Source organism: Apus apus, chromosome Z, assembly GCF_020740795.1.
Source record: "Apus apus isolate bApuApu2 chromosome Z, bApuApu2.pri.cur, whole genome shotgun sequence".
NCBI lineage: Eukaryota > Metazoa > Chordata > Aves > Apodiformes > Apodidae > Apus > Apus apus.
In genome coordinates, this window is record NC_067312.1 from 29,337,412 (window position 1) to 29,355,906 (window position 18,495).

At 38.9% G+C, this 18,495-nt stretch overlaps 1 protein-coding gene across 1 annotated transcript in view; it reads right to left on the reverse strand.

The window, feature by feature from the left end:
• Positions 1–3,421: 3,421 nt before the first annotated feature.
• The window catches only part of GLIS3 (GLIS family zinc finger 3), a 181,172-nt gene continuing 166,098 nt past the window's right edge, over positions 3,422–18,495 (reverse strand). The window contains exons 8-10 of the mRNA XM_051642348.1: positions 16,828–17,006; positions 7,715–7,897; positions 3,422–6,567 (exon numbers count right to left, since the gene is read on the reverse strand). Coding sequence (XP_051498308.1) covers positions 6,431–6,567; positions 7,715–7,897; positions 16,828–17,006 — 499 coding nt within the window. The 3' untranslated portion in view covers positions 3,422–6,430. The remainder of the gene's footprint in view (positions 6,568–7,714; positions 7,898–16,827; positions 17,007–18,495) is intronic.

An 18,495-nucleotide genomic window follows, 5' to 3' on the forward strand; every position in this document is an offset into this window, starting at 1 on the left:
ACATTACAGTTGCCAGAAAGGTAGAGGAAAAATATAAAATAACATTTTGGAAGGAGACACTGCAACCTTAAAAAGCTAACTTTTTTTCATTCTGTAGTATCAATTTAATAATTCTGTTTCCTGTAGCTATATATTGCAGTGAACGAGTATACAGAGTTATGCAGAAGCTGTCTGCTTTAGGACTGTCCATTATGGGAGAAGTTTTTTAAAGCTGCTTCTTGAGGAGGTTTATTTAGAGTGGTTTACAAACAGAGTTTGAAAATCAATTTTGAAATTCAGAATGCATTTGATGTTATTTGGTGTGATAAAATGATCCAGGGTAGGAACCAGCAAGTCTGAATGTGAAGATGCATTTTCCTGAGGATCATGGCCTAGGAAAATGGACAGTTGTGGTTTTATACAGACATTCTCTATTACAAGGTATCTTGTAAATACATGCAGTGAATATGGATACATTTGTATTCAAAATGGAAGGATGTTGGTTGGTATTTTACACTCTTGTTGAAGGAGATAGCTGTATAGCAAATTGAACTTCATTGAAATATTTTCCATTAGGGCAAATTGGTATAAATTCAGGAATACATTCTGGCTTTGGCATAGGTGCACAGGAGAAGAAAGAAAATAATAAATACCACCTCCCTGCCCTTGAATTTCTATCTCATAAAAAATTCTGATGTTTCAAAATGGAGTTTTGTTCTGAAATAGGAAAAATAACACCCAAAGCACCAACACTTTATAGAATAAAAAGTTCAGGCAACTTTCATTCAGAAATTATATTCTCTGGAGGAGTATATTTGTCACATAATTTCCTTACTAAACTTCACTGTTTTGCTATAGCAGGGTGTGCAGGACATAATGAAAAGCTGCTCTAGCTCAGGCACCCAGAGAAAAGCATGTTGTTTTGAGGAACTTGCATAATTATTATTTTAACAGTGCTCTCTCCATAAAAAAAAAAAAAACGGAATTCTGAAATGCTTGAATTCAGCACCTCTTAGTTTTTCATGGTGGCTTGCAGGATTCTCCTGTTTTGAATAATGCTGAACCATGGGGCAAATTTCTTACATTAAATTGTCGTAAATAAGAATGCATTAGGCAAAGTTCATTTTTAGTAAAGCTCTAGTAAGCTTTCATGTGCACAAGTCCGTGAATTTGGGTTTACTAGTTTTTGTTCTGCTCATGGTTGACTCACAGCCAACCTTGCAATAATTTCATAGTAAAATCAGCTTGGATGACTATTTCAATGGTCTCTTAGCAAATACAAACTATAATTGCATGTAATTAATTTGTTTATATTTTTTCCTTAGATTTCTATTGTAATTTATGGGTGTGGTAAATTATTTCCCTAAGCATGGAGGATTCTTAGGATGAGTTTTAGACAATATGGATATTAGTATGCATCAACTTCTGTGTCTTTTAATAGCATTTTGCCAAATGCACAGTAAAAACACAGAATCACAGAATCACAGAATCCTAGGGGTTGGAAGGGACCTCGAAAGATCATCTAGTCCAATCCCCCTGCCAGAGCAGGGTCACCTAGAGCACATCATAAAGGAACTTGTCCAGGCGCGTTTTGAATGTCTCCAGAGAAGGAGACTCCACAACCTCTCTGGGCAGCCTGTTCCAGTGCTCTGTCACTCTCACAGTAAAGAAGTTCTTCCTGATATTCACATGGAACCTCCTATGCTCCAGTTTGCATCCATTGCCCCTTGTCCTATCACTGGTCATCACTGAAAAAAGCCTGGCTCCATCATCCTGATACTTGTCCTTTACGTATTTGTAAACACTGATGAGGTCACCCCTCAGTCTCCTTTTCTCCAAGCTAAAGAGACCCAGCTCCCTCAGCCTTTCCTCATAGGGGAGATGTTCCACTTCCTTTGTCATCACTGTGGCTCTGTGCTGGACTCTTCTCAAGCAGTTCCCTGTCCTTCTGAAACGGAGGGGCCCAGAACTGGACACAATACTCCAGATGTGGCCTCACCAAGGCAGAAGAGACGGGGAGGAGAACCCCTCTTGACCTGCTAATCACCCCCTTTCTAATACACCCCAGGATGCCATTGGCCTTCTTGGCCACAAGGGCACTTTGCTGGCTCATGGTCATCCTCCTGTCCACCAGGACCCCCAGGTCCTTTTCTCCTACAAAAAACAGATGCTCTTCTCCTTACATTAAATGCTCTGAGATAACTTCATAATTGCTTGAGTATGTTACAAACAATAACTATTCAGAAAAGCAAAATATCTTTACATGTTGTATTGTAGAACTGCATGAATGAAGAAACCAGTAAAAATTATCACAGCACAAAAATGTAGTTAAATTTCTTTTATTTGTGTCTCCACCCAGGGTGTAAATACGCACTGAGGCATCATTTTATAAATCTGTAGCCTCACTAAAACAATAATTAAATCCAGACTTAAAGCTCTGATCCAAGCGTTTTTTAGAATAAATCTCTGAGGCTGCTTTTTTTTTTTTTTTTTTTTTTTTCCTGTTTCTAATTATAATAATCCATACAAATACTAGTAGTTTTATTGTGGACAATGGCTAGAGCAGTATTCTTTAAAGGCATCTCACAAAAGGATGTTCTACTGGCCATGTCAGTTTTCCAGTTTTATTTCATACCATTCACCTTTCATTTTTACCTTTTACATTAAAAAGAATTCTAAGACATGGAACAAAAATAACTTACAATTATATGAAAAATAACTCAAACAAATAATAAAATCATACAGAGTAGTAGAGAAAAAAAAGTGTAACTAACTCTTTTAAAAAATTACCTTTTCATGGTATGCAACAGATATGTCTTTAGAGCAAATACTACCCAGACACACGGAATGGCAAATGGAGTTTGTATCTGTATATGCAAGTATGTATAAATACACAGAATACTCTGTAAGGTTTAGGAAAAATATACTCCCAGTTTTTTTTCTCATCAAAAAGTGTTTTGTGAATAAAATATTACACAAAATGCTGCTTTTTGTACAGAAAAAAGGGCATAAACCCCCCACCCAGCTATTTTTTAATTGTGGTCTTTTGCTTTATTTGTTCCTAGGATAGAATAAAAAACAAAAAAAAGATTAAACAAAATTTCACATAGACAACAAAAAAGTGCTGTTTAAAAAACTTCTGCTATAAGATTTCACAGGGAAACCAGCAAATAGACGGTTAAAATGTAATTTTTATACTCATTCACACCTCTTCAGAGAAAGTTGAAAATGAAATATAATGTGACAGGTCACCTTAGCACTGCAATACCTCAGCATCTCTGTATGTGTGTATATACATAGAAAGGGAGATCCAAATACACACACACACTCACATACACTCACACACATACACATGTGCCTTGCGACTGTATTTTCAGCTCCAGTGTAGACCCATTTCTCATGCAGATATAAATAGACCATTTTAATATGAAAACAAGAGAACTGTATAAAAGAATGACTGTAAAAAAATTCATTAGAATGTTTAATGTTCATAGTCTAAAACAACTTTATCTCTTAGATATGAATCCCTTTAGAAAGTTAACAATCCACCAAGTAGAATAACAACACAAAATCACTGAGGCACAAGTATTCTCATATAAGTGAGTAGTTACTCATAGGCATAGGCTATGTATTTTCACAAGCACCATTTTTCACTGTAACATGTGACAAACACAATTCCCTATTTAAATACCCAAAATACATGAGATAAAGTAGTTCTTTTTAATATAATTACCTTCAGTGATATAAGCTGATCCCCCAAAGTCAGCTGGACTCCTCAGAGAGGAGTGAGAATAATGCAATAATGCAAGAGAATAATGCAACAATCACAAAGAATCCTCTTTGTCTTTAACACTGAAGTAAACAAAGGCATACCTTTTTACAGACTGGTAGCCCACTCTCATGTGCTTAATTTGACTGCACTCTAGCTCCTTCTTTGTAAGATTAAGGCTCCTAGAAAGCTGTGTGTATACACAGACACACGGACATGGACACGCAGACACACACACAATTTTAGATATATATATTTATATATATATGAATGAATGACTTGTAACAGTTTCCTTTTTTAAATGTAACTGATGAACCCCCAAATTATGAATCACCTTTTTGAATTTTGCCTTACCACTTCTCCTTTGGTCAGGATCTTTCATGGTGTGTAAGCCCCCTCTCTGACAGCTTGTACATTAAGATACTAGAGAAAACATTTCAAAATATTTACAGGTCAAGGTGGTACAGATCTGAAGTCAGCAGCAATATTTCAGTTTTCTACACAGCAACTGACAAATTCCAGACAACCATGTGGTTAAAAGAACCTTGAAGGATATATATATAACACAAGTATGCATGTACAGATACGTGTGCATGTACACTCGAGGCCTGATCCTGCCCTTACTGACTTCAGAGGAAAAATACATAGTCCTGCACATTTGAAATCAAAGTCTTCAGCATGCCTAATTATTTCTGCTGAATGAAGTTCATGTGCAGTGACCACAGAAAGGGGCAGATAGTACAAAATTAAAGCTTTATTAAAAAGCGAAACTCATTGTCAACGCACTGGGTCAGATCACCCTTTGATGCAAAAGGACTGTCTTTCTGACTGTGAAGGGACAGCTGTGTAGGGAAGCCTGATGTCATTTAACACAATGCAAAACACATAGTAACAATTAAACCTGCCATTGCAAGCTGAAGCAGAGGAACACATTCACTTCAAGAGAAGCAGAATAAAAGGGGAAAGAATTTAGTACAGTACTATTTGTATTTAAGCCATATTACTTCTTTACTGTACATAATTTATGTGCATGGTTTATCCATACTTTTCTTTTGTTGAATGAAAATATCTCCATTAAATATATAGGCACTTGTGCTTGTGTATAAGAATATTCTTCATTAATATAAATCTCAAAAGTTTGTCAGCGTGTATAAGAAACTTGACATAAATTCTTCTATGCAAGATAATGGAAAATTAAATAATTAAATTGACCCAAACTGCACTCAACAGCTCTCAAAAGCTTCTCAGAGAAAGAAAATGCTGTATAAATATTATTTAAAATTCATCTTTCTAGCAGAGCGATTTCAGAAGCATGGTTGTGGTCCAGCCTGCAAGAATGAACTTTTTATTTTTATCCTTCTTATTAAATCAGGTCATGAGAATATTAAGATGCACACTACATAGTAAGAAGTATACCAAATGGATGCACAGAGATTAATAACCTAAAAACAAAGTGTTACATAATTTAAAAGTTGCTCTCAAACTAAGAAGGATCACAATGGTAACACATTTCCACTGCAAAATATTGTTTGTAACTCATACCCTTTTATCTTTCATGAAGGGCAACCTCATCTACTTGCATCCTGGACTAAATTTGAGGTCTAGAGCCTCACATTGAGTAGGAAAATCAAAACCACCCAACCAGTTCAAGTTTACATCTCTAAATACGAGTAGCTCTTCTTCCCAAAAAGGTGTTCTGGAAATGTAAAATGTTAGGGCAACTAAAATTTAACTGAAACATTACAGATTATTTTTTTAAAAAAATCTGTGGAATTTAAGGAAGACAGTATTTTCTACAGGGTGTTTTAAACCTTCATACAAAGAACTACAGCACATACAGCAACAAATTTATACAATACAATTAAAAATAAAGAGAAAGAGAAAACACTTTTATCTAGCAGCAGTGCTAAATATAGACAAAGTCTGTATACCTCCTCATGTAGTGCATTTAACCCTTCTTATTCATTGCATAAAGCACTGGGTCAGAAGGAATATTGGAAAAACAGCAATGGCCATATTGTATGGCTTAAAATACAGAGGGAAGCAAAAGACACTTAAACATAGACCTGTAAGAATCTTTGACTCCAAAAAGAAGCCACACCAATGCCTCCACTGGGTAGTGCCAAGACATATGTCTTATTTCTCTCCCTTTTTGATGTTGGTGTGTGTTTCACTTTGGAAGCATCACATGTGAGCAGGTTGTGCAAAAAGCTGTGTTCCTTTGAACTGCTTGGAGTATGGTCTGGTTTTAGTTCTTTTCCTTTTTTTTTTTTTTTTTTTTAAAGGAATTTTCTATAGCTGTGTTCTTCAAGAAGTCCACCCATTCAGCTTGAAAGGATTACAGTCAACAAGCAGTTTTCTTATTCAGTCTGTGAATTCCCTTTGAGAAAATAAAAAGAAGAAAGAACAAAAAAAGAAGTGGAGTTGCTGTGTCCCAGATGAAGAGAATTTATTGCTAAGGTTTTGGCAAAGCTTACTTTCTCCAAATATTCTCCTTCTCAGTTGACTGCTTTATTACACAATGAATGCTTGCTGATTGTTTTTTTCCTCTCCATTATGTATGTATATCAACCTATATCCCCATACATACAAAGCAGTTTCATGGAGAGAAAAAATTCATAGAAAAATATCAGAAAGGCAAGATGAAATTAATTCAGTTCTTCCTGCTAGACTTATATTACTTCAGCCTTCAGTGTAGACAGAGGAAAGCTGGCTAGAACAACGATCCACTGCATTTACTTGTAGAAAACTGCTATCCTCTGGAATGCTGTGAGCTGACTCACCAAAGATACTTGTGGACCCTGCCGGAAAGTCATAAACTGAAAAAAAACCCAAGAAGAATTAATTAGGATAACTAGGTCATGGAGAATGTCCTAATACTTACGCAGAAACCTGAAAATGGCTTTAAACCAAACAAAACAAACAAGCCAATATATGTATGAAATTAATAATTAGATAACTTCCTGCTTACTAAGGGAGAAATTTCAGTTCTGTCAGAATCGCATCTGTAGTGCAACAGATTTCATCACAACTAATACTCGCCCATTGGATGGGTGCTAAAATTGTTACAATTTTTCAAGTAAACTTAATGCATGCTTATTAAATTTCTTCATATCCAACATGTAATAAAATATTGTAGAACTCACATGTTGTAAAGCAGACCCTGGCACAGAAATAACCAACTTCTACAAGTCACAGTAGTAAGTACAAGAGCAACTACTTGCAGAAAAACTCCTGGTTTCTGGGTTACGTCTTTACATACTGTGACATGTCTCTTTGAAGGTACAGGTATATTGGCTTTTCAATGCACTACTGAAGGATCAAGATATAAGAGAGATTTCAAACTGCAATAAATGTTAAACGAAATCATCCTATGTAGAAGGACGATAAAAGACTTGGGCATCAATTGTGTTTAGGTCCTAAGATTAGGCCCACTGTCTTGTGTTGATCCTCTGCACAGAGGTAGCTTTCACTCTTCCAGATCAGTATGCAAGCCCCTTGGCAGAAACTAAGTCAAGTGTGCAGAGAAAAGTCACAGAAACGGGAATAAATTAAATTAAAGACTGAGAAAAACCAAACATGCATAAGGTAAAATCAATGTTTTTAATAATCTCAGATCCCTGCTACAATACTTACAGCTGAGTGGAGTGGCTGTGCAAATATCAGGCAGGGCTCAATGGCCTGTATTTCAAAGTAAATATATGAGCTAGTGATTGTCTGACTCCCAGAGGTTAAAACTTTGTGAAGACCTCAACACTGTGCAGTCCAAGAACAGATCAGATGTTACTGTGACCTCTGGTGCCTGGGTCCCCATGCCAACCACTCCACAGAGATCTGAAACCCATCTCTTTTTGTGAAGAGTCAAGTCTGTCATGACAGGTCCCAGACAAATACACAGCTCAAGCAGATCTAACAAACTTCACAAATTCTAGACAACCACCCACAAAGTCACCAGCTGTCATTTACCTGTAATACCAGTATGAGCTGAAAAAGTTCGATGGAAAATGCCAAGCCCTGGCTGTCCCACTGATGTGGGAATTAAGCAGTCTTCAAAAGTAGGAACCACATTGCAAGAAACATCATGTTGTATGTTCTTCTGAGTGTCAGCATAATGTGGAGGGCAGAAAGTCTGAAGCTGTCCATAAAAACCTACAAGGAGAAGAAAGTGGTCAGTAAAAGACCTGAACAGAGAGAAAAGGGATAACATGTGGAACTGTGGCTGTGAGAATAATAAAAACCTTGACTGCAGTAGCACTAGGACTTCAATTATTTTCCGTCAATTGAGCAGATTTGATATGAAGCTCCCCAAGACTTCCTTCAGTTGCTACTCATTCTGAACACAAACTGCTTAATGGATATTCTGATTCCAGTGTGGCTTCTGAGAGGCATTGACTGGCTAGAACTTGAAATTTTTCAGGAAACTTCTCTCTTATCTCTGCAGTCCTGTCTGAACTGGTACTCTCCAGATTTCACACTGTGCTGCTGCCTCAAAAACCTAGGAAAATGCTTAATTCAAAATAAAGGAAGATCACCCAAGTAATGTTTCAATAAAATCTGGGAGGCTGTCACTGATGCCCAGAGAGCTGAATGATAGAGAGGACATGCATATGAGACTCCGGAGGGGTGCCAGCTGATGATCCATGGTGCCTGCTCTTTCTAGGTACAGGGTGAGGCTTACCTACTCATTGGCAGCAATAAGCCCATATCATGGAAGAGAACTGAGACCACTGTATGACATAACATAAAAGATCCCTGCCAGGATTTTAATTCTTTGGTTTTTGTTCCTTAAGTGATATTTGAGAGAGGAACATAAGCACTGAGTAAGTTTATATTGAAACCCATTTTAGCAGGGTGCTCCATCTCTCAGGATGCCAACCTCTAGTTTTACTCTATTATTCAGCTGCTTTTGTCTCTCAGTTTCACAGGCCAGGCCTGGAGTGGAAAGATTCCCGTGAGAAGGGAAAGGCCTAGCAAACTCTGAGCTGGTAACAACCTTGAAAGGTATAAATGGGCCAAGTTGGTGTTCATTAACACCAGCTGCTCTCTGGTGTTGAAGAACACAGAGCTCAGTCCAGCCACAACTACGTCTGAAACAGAGATAAAGTAAGAACAAACAGGTAAACAAAAGAGTTTGCTTGGTGGGAACAAGGCCTTCATGTTTTCTTCTACTGTTTTTCTTTTCTTCTCCAATGAGAGATGTTGGAGGTACAGCTAATGGTGGACTGACAGCAGTCAATCCACTGTATGCTATAAAAGCCTGGTCCCATCTTTGACCAGTGGACTTCCCGTACACCTTCCCAGAAGGTTGCTGGACCTTCCCTCCTCCAGCAGGGACGCCTGCCAGAGAGACTAATTCTTGAGAATTACAATCCACCCAGGGACACCCAGCTGCAGGTGGGCAAGGGTGAGACATATTAACTCTTTCACTGTCTTTATTAGCAAACTTAATGTTAAGTCATTTTTATCATTAAGCTTAAAGATTATAGAATTGTTTAAGATTGATAGTTAATGTTCTAGGCCTAGTATAAAATTTGATAATAAGTAAGTTGCTAGTATTTTAATGGTTAACCTTTACTGTTTGATCTAACTATAAGTAGTAAAATTCACTGTTATGATATATTTTGCATTCAATTTCTGGTCTCCCAATTTCCCTGCACTTTTGCTGTACTTGTGCCTTCCACTTTGAAGAGTTAAGACCCCAATGTAATATGAAATAAATCTTGACCTGGGCATATATGTCTTGGCAGCTGTCCATCCTGTCCGTGACACCCATGCAAAAGTATATATTTGTATAAACAAAACCATGTGTCTTGGAAAAGCAGGGACACCTATGCAACCTAAGAGGGACAGCCTGATGTTCTGCAGTAGGTTGACCTGAAGGTTTTACTCATGGAAGCAAGGTCTTTTCTCCTTAAAAACAAACTGCTGCTAAGTCCAAATTTCTGAGATTTCACTCAGAGTCTGAAGGATACATACATTTCTTTTAAGAAAAACTGTGAATCAAGAGTCTCTCTGCAGATTCTGTGGCTCCTTGCTCTCACCACTCTCCTTCCATGCATAAGGAAAAAGGCAGTGCAGTGCCTTCAAGGTGTTACATAGAAATTGTAGCCCTTGACTTATTCAAAAACTGGTCCAGGACTGATACAGTCTCTGAAGAATTTATTAGCAAACAGTTTAATGCCTAAGGGCTGGTGTACCATTCTCTTGATTAAGAATATATTGTGGTAAGTCATGCAAAAAATCCCTCAAAACCCCCTTCCTCAGAAAGCATCTTAGGGAATTTCCTGTGTCACAAGTTTATTCCAAAGACACTACTGCCCATACAAAAAGCTGATGTGCAGGGCTGTTTCCCCTAGCCAGTCTACTTAAAAAACATTCATATGACAAAATCCTCCCAACTGAATTTCCTCTTAGCATAGATAGATCAAGAAAAAGATACAACAACAAAACTTTCCCTAAAATATTAAGAACTTCAACATCAGGGAAAAAAAAGGGAAAAAGGAGAAAGGAGGGACTGAAAAAGATCTTTTAATGTGTCTGCTGCATTAAATTACCAACGATTAAACTGATCAAAGATACTGAGTCCAGTTGGAGCACTGGTGAGGCTGCACCTCAAATACTGCGTTCAGTTCTGGGCCCCTCACTACAAGGGGAACACAGAGGTGCTGAATTGTGTCCAGAGAGCAACCAAGCTGGTGAAGGGTCTGAAGAGCAAGTCTTATGATGAGTGTCAGAGGAGAAGCTAAGGGAACTGGTCTTGTTTAGTTCTGAGAAGAGGAGGAAGAAGGGAGTTCTTATTGCTCTCCACACCTACTTGAAAGGAGGTTGTAGGGAGGCTGGTGTTGCCCTCTTCTCTAAGTGAATAACGACAGGATTAGAGGACATGGCCTGATCTTATGTCAGGGGAGATTTAGACTAGATACTAGGAAGAATTTCTTTATGAAAGAGTGCTCAGGCACTGGAACAGGCTGCCCAGCGAGGTGGTGGAGTCACCATCCCTTGAGGTATTACAAAAGCATGTAGACGTGGCACTTCATGCCCACATTATGGATGGTCTGAACCTGCACCGCGAAACTTAGAATAAACCTTATGGGGAGGTTTAGGTAACAATGGTGAGTGAAACATAGTCTTTGCTTTTTATTTAGTAGTCTTACAAGAGAGTTCTGTGTACACACGAGAAATACTTAATTGACATATATAAAACAAGAGTTTAGATCAGGCAAGCAGTTACTTGAAAGAACACTGAAATAACTGTCAGTGCTCTGTCTGAAAACCTGCATGAAAACAAGAGTAGATTGACTTCATATAAAAGAAGCGGGGGGGGAGGGTGCAGAGGGAAAGAGAAGTATAAGGATGGATCCTCTTCCACAGCAGACATAATTTGCAGACTGTCCTCACTCCAGAGGGGCTGAACTCTCACAGAGTTAATTGTCTTTTGAAGGGACTGTGGGCACTTTGCAGCCCTAGCTGTATGACAGTGGTTTCAATCTTCTATTTTATGAAGTTTAACTCCACCAAAACTGAGTCAGACTGGAAAGCTTGCTAGAAATTTACAACCTGTCAGTCCTTAAATGCTCAGCCCTGACGTTTAAGAACCAGCTGTAGTAAAATGAAATAAAATTAAAGAAAAAACAATAGCCATACTAAATTTGGCTTAGAAGCTACACATCTAGTGACAGTTTTTGCCTCCTTTAAAATGCTTGCCAACCAAAAACAGGACACACTATGAAAGTTTACTGTTGAGTCAGACTAGCTACCAGAAACAACCATTCCAATCTATAGCAGTCTGAGCCAGCTGGCAAGATCCTTCAAGACACATGCTGGAATATCTTTTCTCATTGTGCTGTGCTCATTTTCTCTTTGTGCCTTTCTCACAGCATTCTGTTCCTGATCCAGAACAATCTAGCAGTAACTTTGACTAGCTGCGGTCTGACAGAAAAATGACTTACCTTGGCGTTGAGCTATTGTGAGTCACATCCTCTGTGTTTGCTCACTCCTTACTTAAGTGAAAGAATATTGTCTAGCAAGGTCTTACAAGATGTCACCCATTGGTACATGAACCAATATATTGCAGAAAAAAATCAGCAAACTGTATAAAGTAATTTCATTAACTGAGAACCCCTCAAATAATTTTTTAACATGGGAAGAGAGCAGGGAAAAATATTTCACCTTTCCTAGATACATGTTGTTTTCATGATTCAGTGTCATAAATATCCACCTGACAAAATGGAGAGCCATAAACAGGAAAGAGCAGAACAGAGCATGCATAATTCTCTCCCCATCAGTTATTTAGCACTATTCTAAATTACTTTGTCCACAGCTGCAGTGCATCAGGTCACAGCGTAGAGCTGTTTGAACGGAAGCCCAAACACGATACAGCAAAACCTCCTACCTGGGCTTGAGGAACTCTTCTCTTTATTCACAGGGTGCCGTGTTCAAGATGATCTACACTAGAGCTGAATGTAAAGTAACATGAAACCATATGCAATTCAGGCCCTACATGCTGACCATAGCTGGCCTCTCCTTCAGGATAATGTTAGAGAACTATCTGTGACACCCATTATCTGTTTTCATGCAGTGCTGAAAAAATAAAAAAGGCAAATATATTGGCTAATGAAGTTCCAGCAACTGAACATTTCTTCTCAGGATAGCAACTGTAGATTGTATCAGTTGGTCTTTTATTAAACTATTTATATTTAAAACACACACAAAGTCATATTATTTCTGTTTCTTTGAAACAGTGTATGCCTAGAGCCAAGATCTATGATGTCAAGATATGGAATAAAAGGTAATTCTTCTGGCATGATGGCATTTATCCTGAGGAAAGTGATTTTTTTTTTTTTAATATGACAAAATAGCTTTGTACGGTAACAATCTCCTCTAAAAGCAAGAAGCAGTTGTTCTTTATCATGTACAGAGCCTCATCCTGAGAGATGCTGAGCATCTGAAAATCCCAGGTACACAGCCCATCTCAAATTCACAGCTAAAATTGTGGTCCTCATAAGCTTATGATGAAGTCTTGCTCTCATTGAACCATGGTGGACAGATTTCATTGCAGGTATGTAATGAACAACTGCCACACTCACCATGTCCATGAGGGAGGAAGTTTCTGACAGACACTTATTTCCTCCTCAGTCAGCTCTCTGCTTGGCACCACAAAGAGATAATATTTCCCCAAGAAAATAACATAAATAACTGCCATAAAGAATATACATAATGGGTGAGGAATCTTTACTGCTATGGTATGTAAAAATTCCAGCTGTCTTTGGCCTGAACTACTTTAAAACAGTGTTCCCCTGCAGTCAGTATAATTTCTACAGTGTCCACTAGGTGAATTACAGAAATATCAAGTAATCATTTGGTACCATTTGAGTATGAAGAACCAAAGGAAAAGAAAAAGACAGAGATATGAGTCACATATTTTACTGCCAGATTGACTTGCAAGTGTGAAAAACTAGATTTTTAAAAATTTATTAATATATGATTATTTCTAAATAAAAGATAACTGTTAGTGGTATAGCTGCCTGTACAGTTACAGTAGTATAGCTAACTCATACCAGCTAATAATTTTTGTAATGAAATTGCAATTTTTTCTTAACTGAATATTTTGCATTACTTTCTTTCTTCCATTACTCAGCCAGCTTTGGTCATCAGCTTAATTCACAAACACATAGACAGAGGTTACAGGCATAATTTTAAGGGACAGTCATATTTATAGTGCAAAAATATTCACAGTATCAGAAGCGTCCAAAATAAAGTCAGCTATGTCCATGCCCAAAGGATATTTACCCAACTCTATGTTAGAAGCACAAGAAGCTTGCTCACTGTGAAAAAGAAGATTCTATTGCTGTTCTTTACTTTCCTACCTGGTGCACCTCTTCTGACATGCCTCAGTCAATACCTTACTCTTTCACCTGCAGATGCCTGGATCTTCAGGTACTTCTGCTCAGATCCCTGTAGTTTTTCTTGGCTGAAAAGACCCATCAGTACAGTACAGGTCCTGGGTCAATTGCTGCAGATTTCCAGGACTTGTACTGTCTTCTGTCTACAAATGCACAGTACAATGGTGTACAGTAGTGTCAAGTTGGAAAGTCAATACCCCAGTCTCCATTTCAAGATGGTCTTAGATTTACTGCCTATGGTAATCCAATAAAAGATATTACAGTCTAATGAAAGGAAAAGAAGAGCTTCATTTCTGCAACTCAGTGAATTGTCCAATATAATCACTTCCAAATATCCCATGCAGGAAAGGAAATCGTGAATTTCACAAGAGGAAGGGAATATTTAGTCTATTATAAAATATTACCTAAGGCAATAAAAAGCCCTCTCTGATATTACTGTGTCTGATGCTGAAAATCACTCAGAGCAAATAATGAAATCTGAACTGTAGACTTTTCCAAGAAAAAACATTTTGCAATAAATTTATATCTGTTAGACAGAACATGCTTGCCCCTCTTGGGTCTCCTACATAGTTTCTTTCTAAAAAGATTGTACTCTGAGATCTCCAGGAGCTTTTAAGATGCTCAGGCTTTCAGTAAAGGAAGCTGTTTAGAACCTGTTTTCTTCAAAAAGCTTTTAGGCAATTAAACTCTTTGTTCCTTGGTTCAGTCAATTTAAATGGAGTTAACAAGTTTAAGACTACATATCAAGATACATATCACTGTTTGGGAACGGACTGAGCTGAATTGTCTACAGATACAGCACTTTAAATCATGAAAAGGCAGGTTATCAACTGCAGGAGACAGAAACTAACAGAGCTTCCCACAGACACTTCTTATAAGCCAAATAGTTTGGGCTGGCGAGAAAACTCCATGGTGTTTCATGACCAAGGAAGATAGTCTTTGTAGTGGTGCACGGAAAACAGGACCCTGAACTCTTGAAACATTTCCTTACGAGAGGTAGAGTTTAAACAAGCATTTCAGGCACACAGGATGAACAAAGATTTCAGTGTAGCATGCAGAAGTAACACACCTGTGCTTAAGCTGGACATTCTGACAAAATGCCTGTTATAGTGACAATAGGTTACTCAATCTTTGAAATAACATAAATACCCAAATGTGGCACTGCACTGCAATGCATTAGAACTTTAAATTAAAAAAAAAGAAAAAAGAAAAAAGAAGAGTTCAGCCCACATTGTCTTCCTACCAGGTTAAAGTGCAGAGATCTTTACAATGGCAACTTTGAGTTGCTATCTATGTGTATATAACTTCCGTCAGCAATGCCTATATTTCAACATATATTTTGCTAGGACAGGGAGGCAAACACAGTAATACTAATGTGGGACTACAGTAAGATAGATACAGTAAGTAGGATATAGGTTTAATATCCAGGCCCTTGAGGTTATAAATTTTTTTTATCCACTCAGATTGCATTAAGCTCTATCTTAAATCTGGATGTGGAATGGGGCTTTGATCCATATACGACATTTGCCCAGATGAGGGTCTCTACTGGGCCTTTTTCTTATAATGGTTTTAGTGACTCATGTCTTTTGTCCTTTTATATCCTCTCTGGACTGTGGGAGGGGGAGATGGGAACACAGTAGCATCCATCTGGCCTGTCCTAAAGAGAAGATGCCCAAGCAGACATGGAGCTCACTGCACCTGCAAGTGCAAGTCCTGTGTAGAGCAGCAACTGATCCAAGGTGATTTGTCAGCCTCCAGGAGGCAGGATTCTTTGGAAACTGCTCAACTTTGGAGCAACTGGATGTGATTCTGGCTTCTACAATTTCTGAAGCTCTCACAATCCTGACAAGAAGAGGGTGGTAAAGCCACCTATGCACTGAAATACAATCTTTGTTCCAGACAGGAAGACAGACCTTAATGTCTGGATGCCTTTCTGGAAGAGAATTTCATGCCAAATATTCAGCAAAAAGGGAATTAAGTAAAATGTAATGTACTGTGGAAACAGGAAGGCTAATCTGATCCTTTCATACCCCATATGCTAGGAATTTATTGGATCTGCTCTTGCATGTTTTTGCATGTGTCATATGAGAAAAAGCAGTGTATTAATAAATTTCACCCTGTACTACTTTAATCAGAGAACATAGAAAGCCAAAAAATCCATTGGTAAATTTAATGTTCTTTTAATAATAATCAGTAATAATCAGCTCTTGGAAGAAAAGCCTCTCTCTCAGATCTTGTCCACATGTTATCCACTCCAGTAAGACAAACAAAACAGGACTGCCACCTTTCTCTTCTTCACACTCATGACATCTGGGACACACTGCAGTGTCCTGTCTCATCCCTTTGCCTAGAGAGACTGCTTCCATAGTGGAAGAAAATAAAAGAAGCTCTGGTTTTCTCATGATGTGTTTCCTGTAATATCTACTGTGATAATTATCAGAAAGCCTGATCAAAAAGCAGAATCCCAAGGCCTGGAGAAGTCCAGTGTGCTGTGTACCTTGTGTATGTAAATACATATTTAAACAGTTGAGAGGAAACAGCATTACTGCTGTCAACACATTTCTGAAACGTTAAGGTAATTACCACTCTGACTCCACACCAGCTGGAAAAACCCTCCTCAAAAAAACCCTAACATTGTTCTCAGCTGTTGTCAGTTTCTTCTTGGCTACAGAAGCTTATACTTAATTGAACAAAGAGGGACAGGAAAGTCTTGTAGAAGCTGTTTACTCAGTGCAAGTGGAAACACAGCTGTAAGAGACATGTATGCTAATAAAAGAAGAGGTGTCTATTGCTCCACAAGTGCAAGGGAGAAAAATATTCCACTGCTTGAAAACCTGGTAACACTTTATGTGTAAATTCAGGAGATATTAGAAGCATAACATTAGAAAATTAAAAGCAGAGGCCATGACAGAATTATTTGCAGTTCTATTTCAACAACAGCTCTGAAAACCAGTTTGAAGAGAAACCCTTAACTCTACAGTAAGATTGATAATAATCAGCTAAGCTAAGAATTTTAAGGAAGTCTGAAGGCAGTGAGTGTCCTGAAGGCTACTTCCCAGAGTCTTTCAAAAGGAAAGGTGCCTTAAAATGTCAGCACCAGCCCCTGAAGCACTCAATTTAGGGCCAATTAGCAGTGGCAAATAACTAATATCAGTAATGATGGTTCTTCCTTCTTACCTTGGATGTGGGGGCTACTCAGTTGACAAGAAGTGTTTGCTGCTGGCTGGTATGTCTTTAGAGGCATTCCTGCAGGATGCTGAAGAGGAGGTTGCAGAGTCCGTCTCTGCATTGTGGGATGTGGAACTGAAGTTCTCTGGGGGCTGATGTGGTGAGGAGGAGGAGCTGGAGCTGCAAACCTAGGAGTTCAGAAACACAAAACTGTAAAATCCCCAGTAAATAAGACCTAAAGATTGTTTCTTCTTTACTTAAATCACTATAATGTTTAGAAGTTTGCAGAGGTACCAGACTTCCATGAGTACAGTGTGCAGCCCAGATATAGAAAATATATATTTTTAAAGTGGTGACCTATCATTACATTTGATGACTGGGACATTAAAAGGCTGCATTGCTCCCTTATCATGGAAAACTCCTTTTAGCTTCTGTGGTTGAGCTTAAGTCTTAATGGCAGGAAAGACCTCATGGAGGATCTGATTTCTGAGGCATTGCCTTTCTTGTTTTAAGGCTTTTTATCAATGCTGTCTTGTCAATAAATAGCTGTCCTTCTTCACTGGAAGTGAGTGGTTAGTTTTGGCTGTTGGACTCTTGATGAAAAGGTAACAGCAGACCAGGAGAAGGCTGAGGTTCTCAACAACTTTTTTCCCTCAGTCTTCATTGGCAACTGCTCTCCTCACAACTCTCATGTTGATGGCCCACAGGATGGGGACCAGAGAGACAAAGTTCCCCCCCCCAAGGGTAAGTGAAGATAAGGTTCATGACCATCTGAGGAACCTGAAGACACACAAGTCCATGGGACCTGATGAGATACATCCCAGAGTCCTGAAGGAACTGGCGGATGTAGTTGCCAAGCCACTCTCCATGATGTTTGAAAAGTCATGGCAGTCAGGTGAAGCCCCTGGTGACTGGAAGAAAGGACATGTTATGCCCATATTTAAGAAGGGTAGAAAGGAGGACCCTGGGAATAACCGACCTATCAGCCTCACCTCTGTGCCTGATCATGGAACAGATCCTCCTAGAAGACATGCTAAGGCAAGTGGGGGACAAGGAGGTGATCCAGGATAGCCAGCATGGCTTTACTAGGGGCAAATCCTGCCTGACCAACCTAGTGGCTTTCTACAATTAAGTGACTACATCAGTCCACCAGGGAAAAGCAGTGGATGTCATCTCCCTGGACTTCTGCAAGGCCTTTGGCATGGTCCCCCACAATATCCTTCTCTCTAAATTGGAGAGATATGGGTTTGATGGGTGGACTGTTCAGTGGATAAGGAATTGGCTGGATAGTCGTATCCGGAGGGTAGTGGTGAATGGTTCTAAGTCCAGATGGAAAACAGTGACAAGTGGTGTCCCTCAGGGTCAGTGCTGGGGCCAGTGTTGTTTAGTATCTTCATTAACAATATTGATGGTGGCCTTGAGAGCACCCTCAGCAGGTTTGCTGATGACACCAAGCTGGGTGGTACAGTCAATATGCCAGAGGGATGGGATGCCATCCAGAGGGACCTGGACAAGCTAGAGAAGTGGGCCCAGGTGAACCTCACGAGGTTCAACAAGGCCAAGTGCAGGGTCCTGTACCTGGGCCGAGGTAACCCAAGATAGGAATACAGGCTGGGGGAGGTCACACTTGAGAGCAGCCCTGTGGAAAAGTACTAGTGGAACAAAAGCTGGACATGA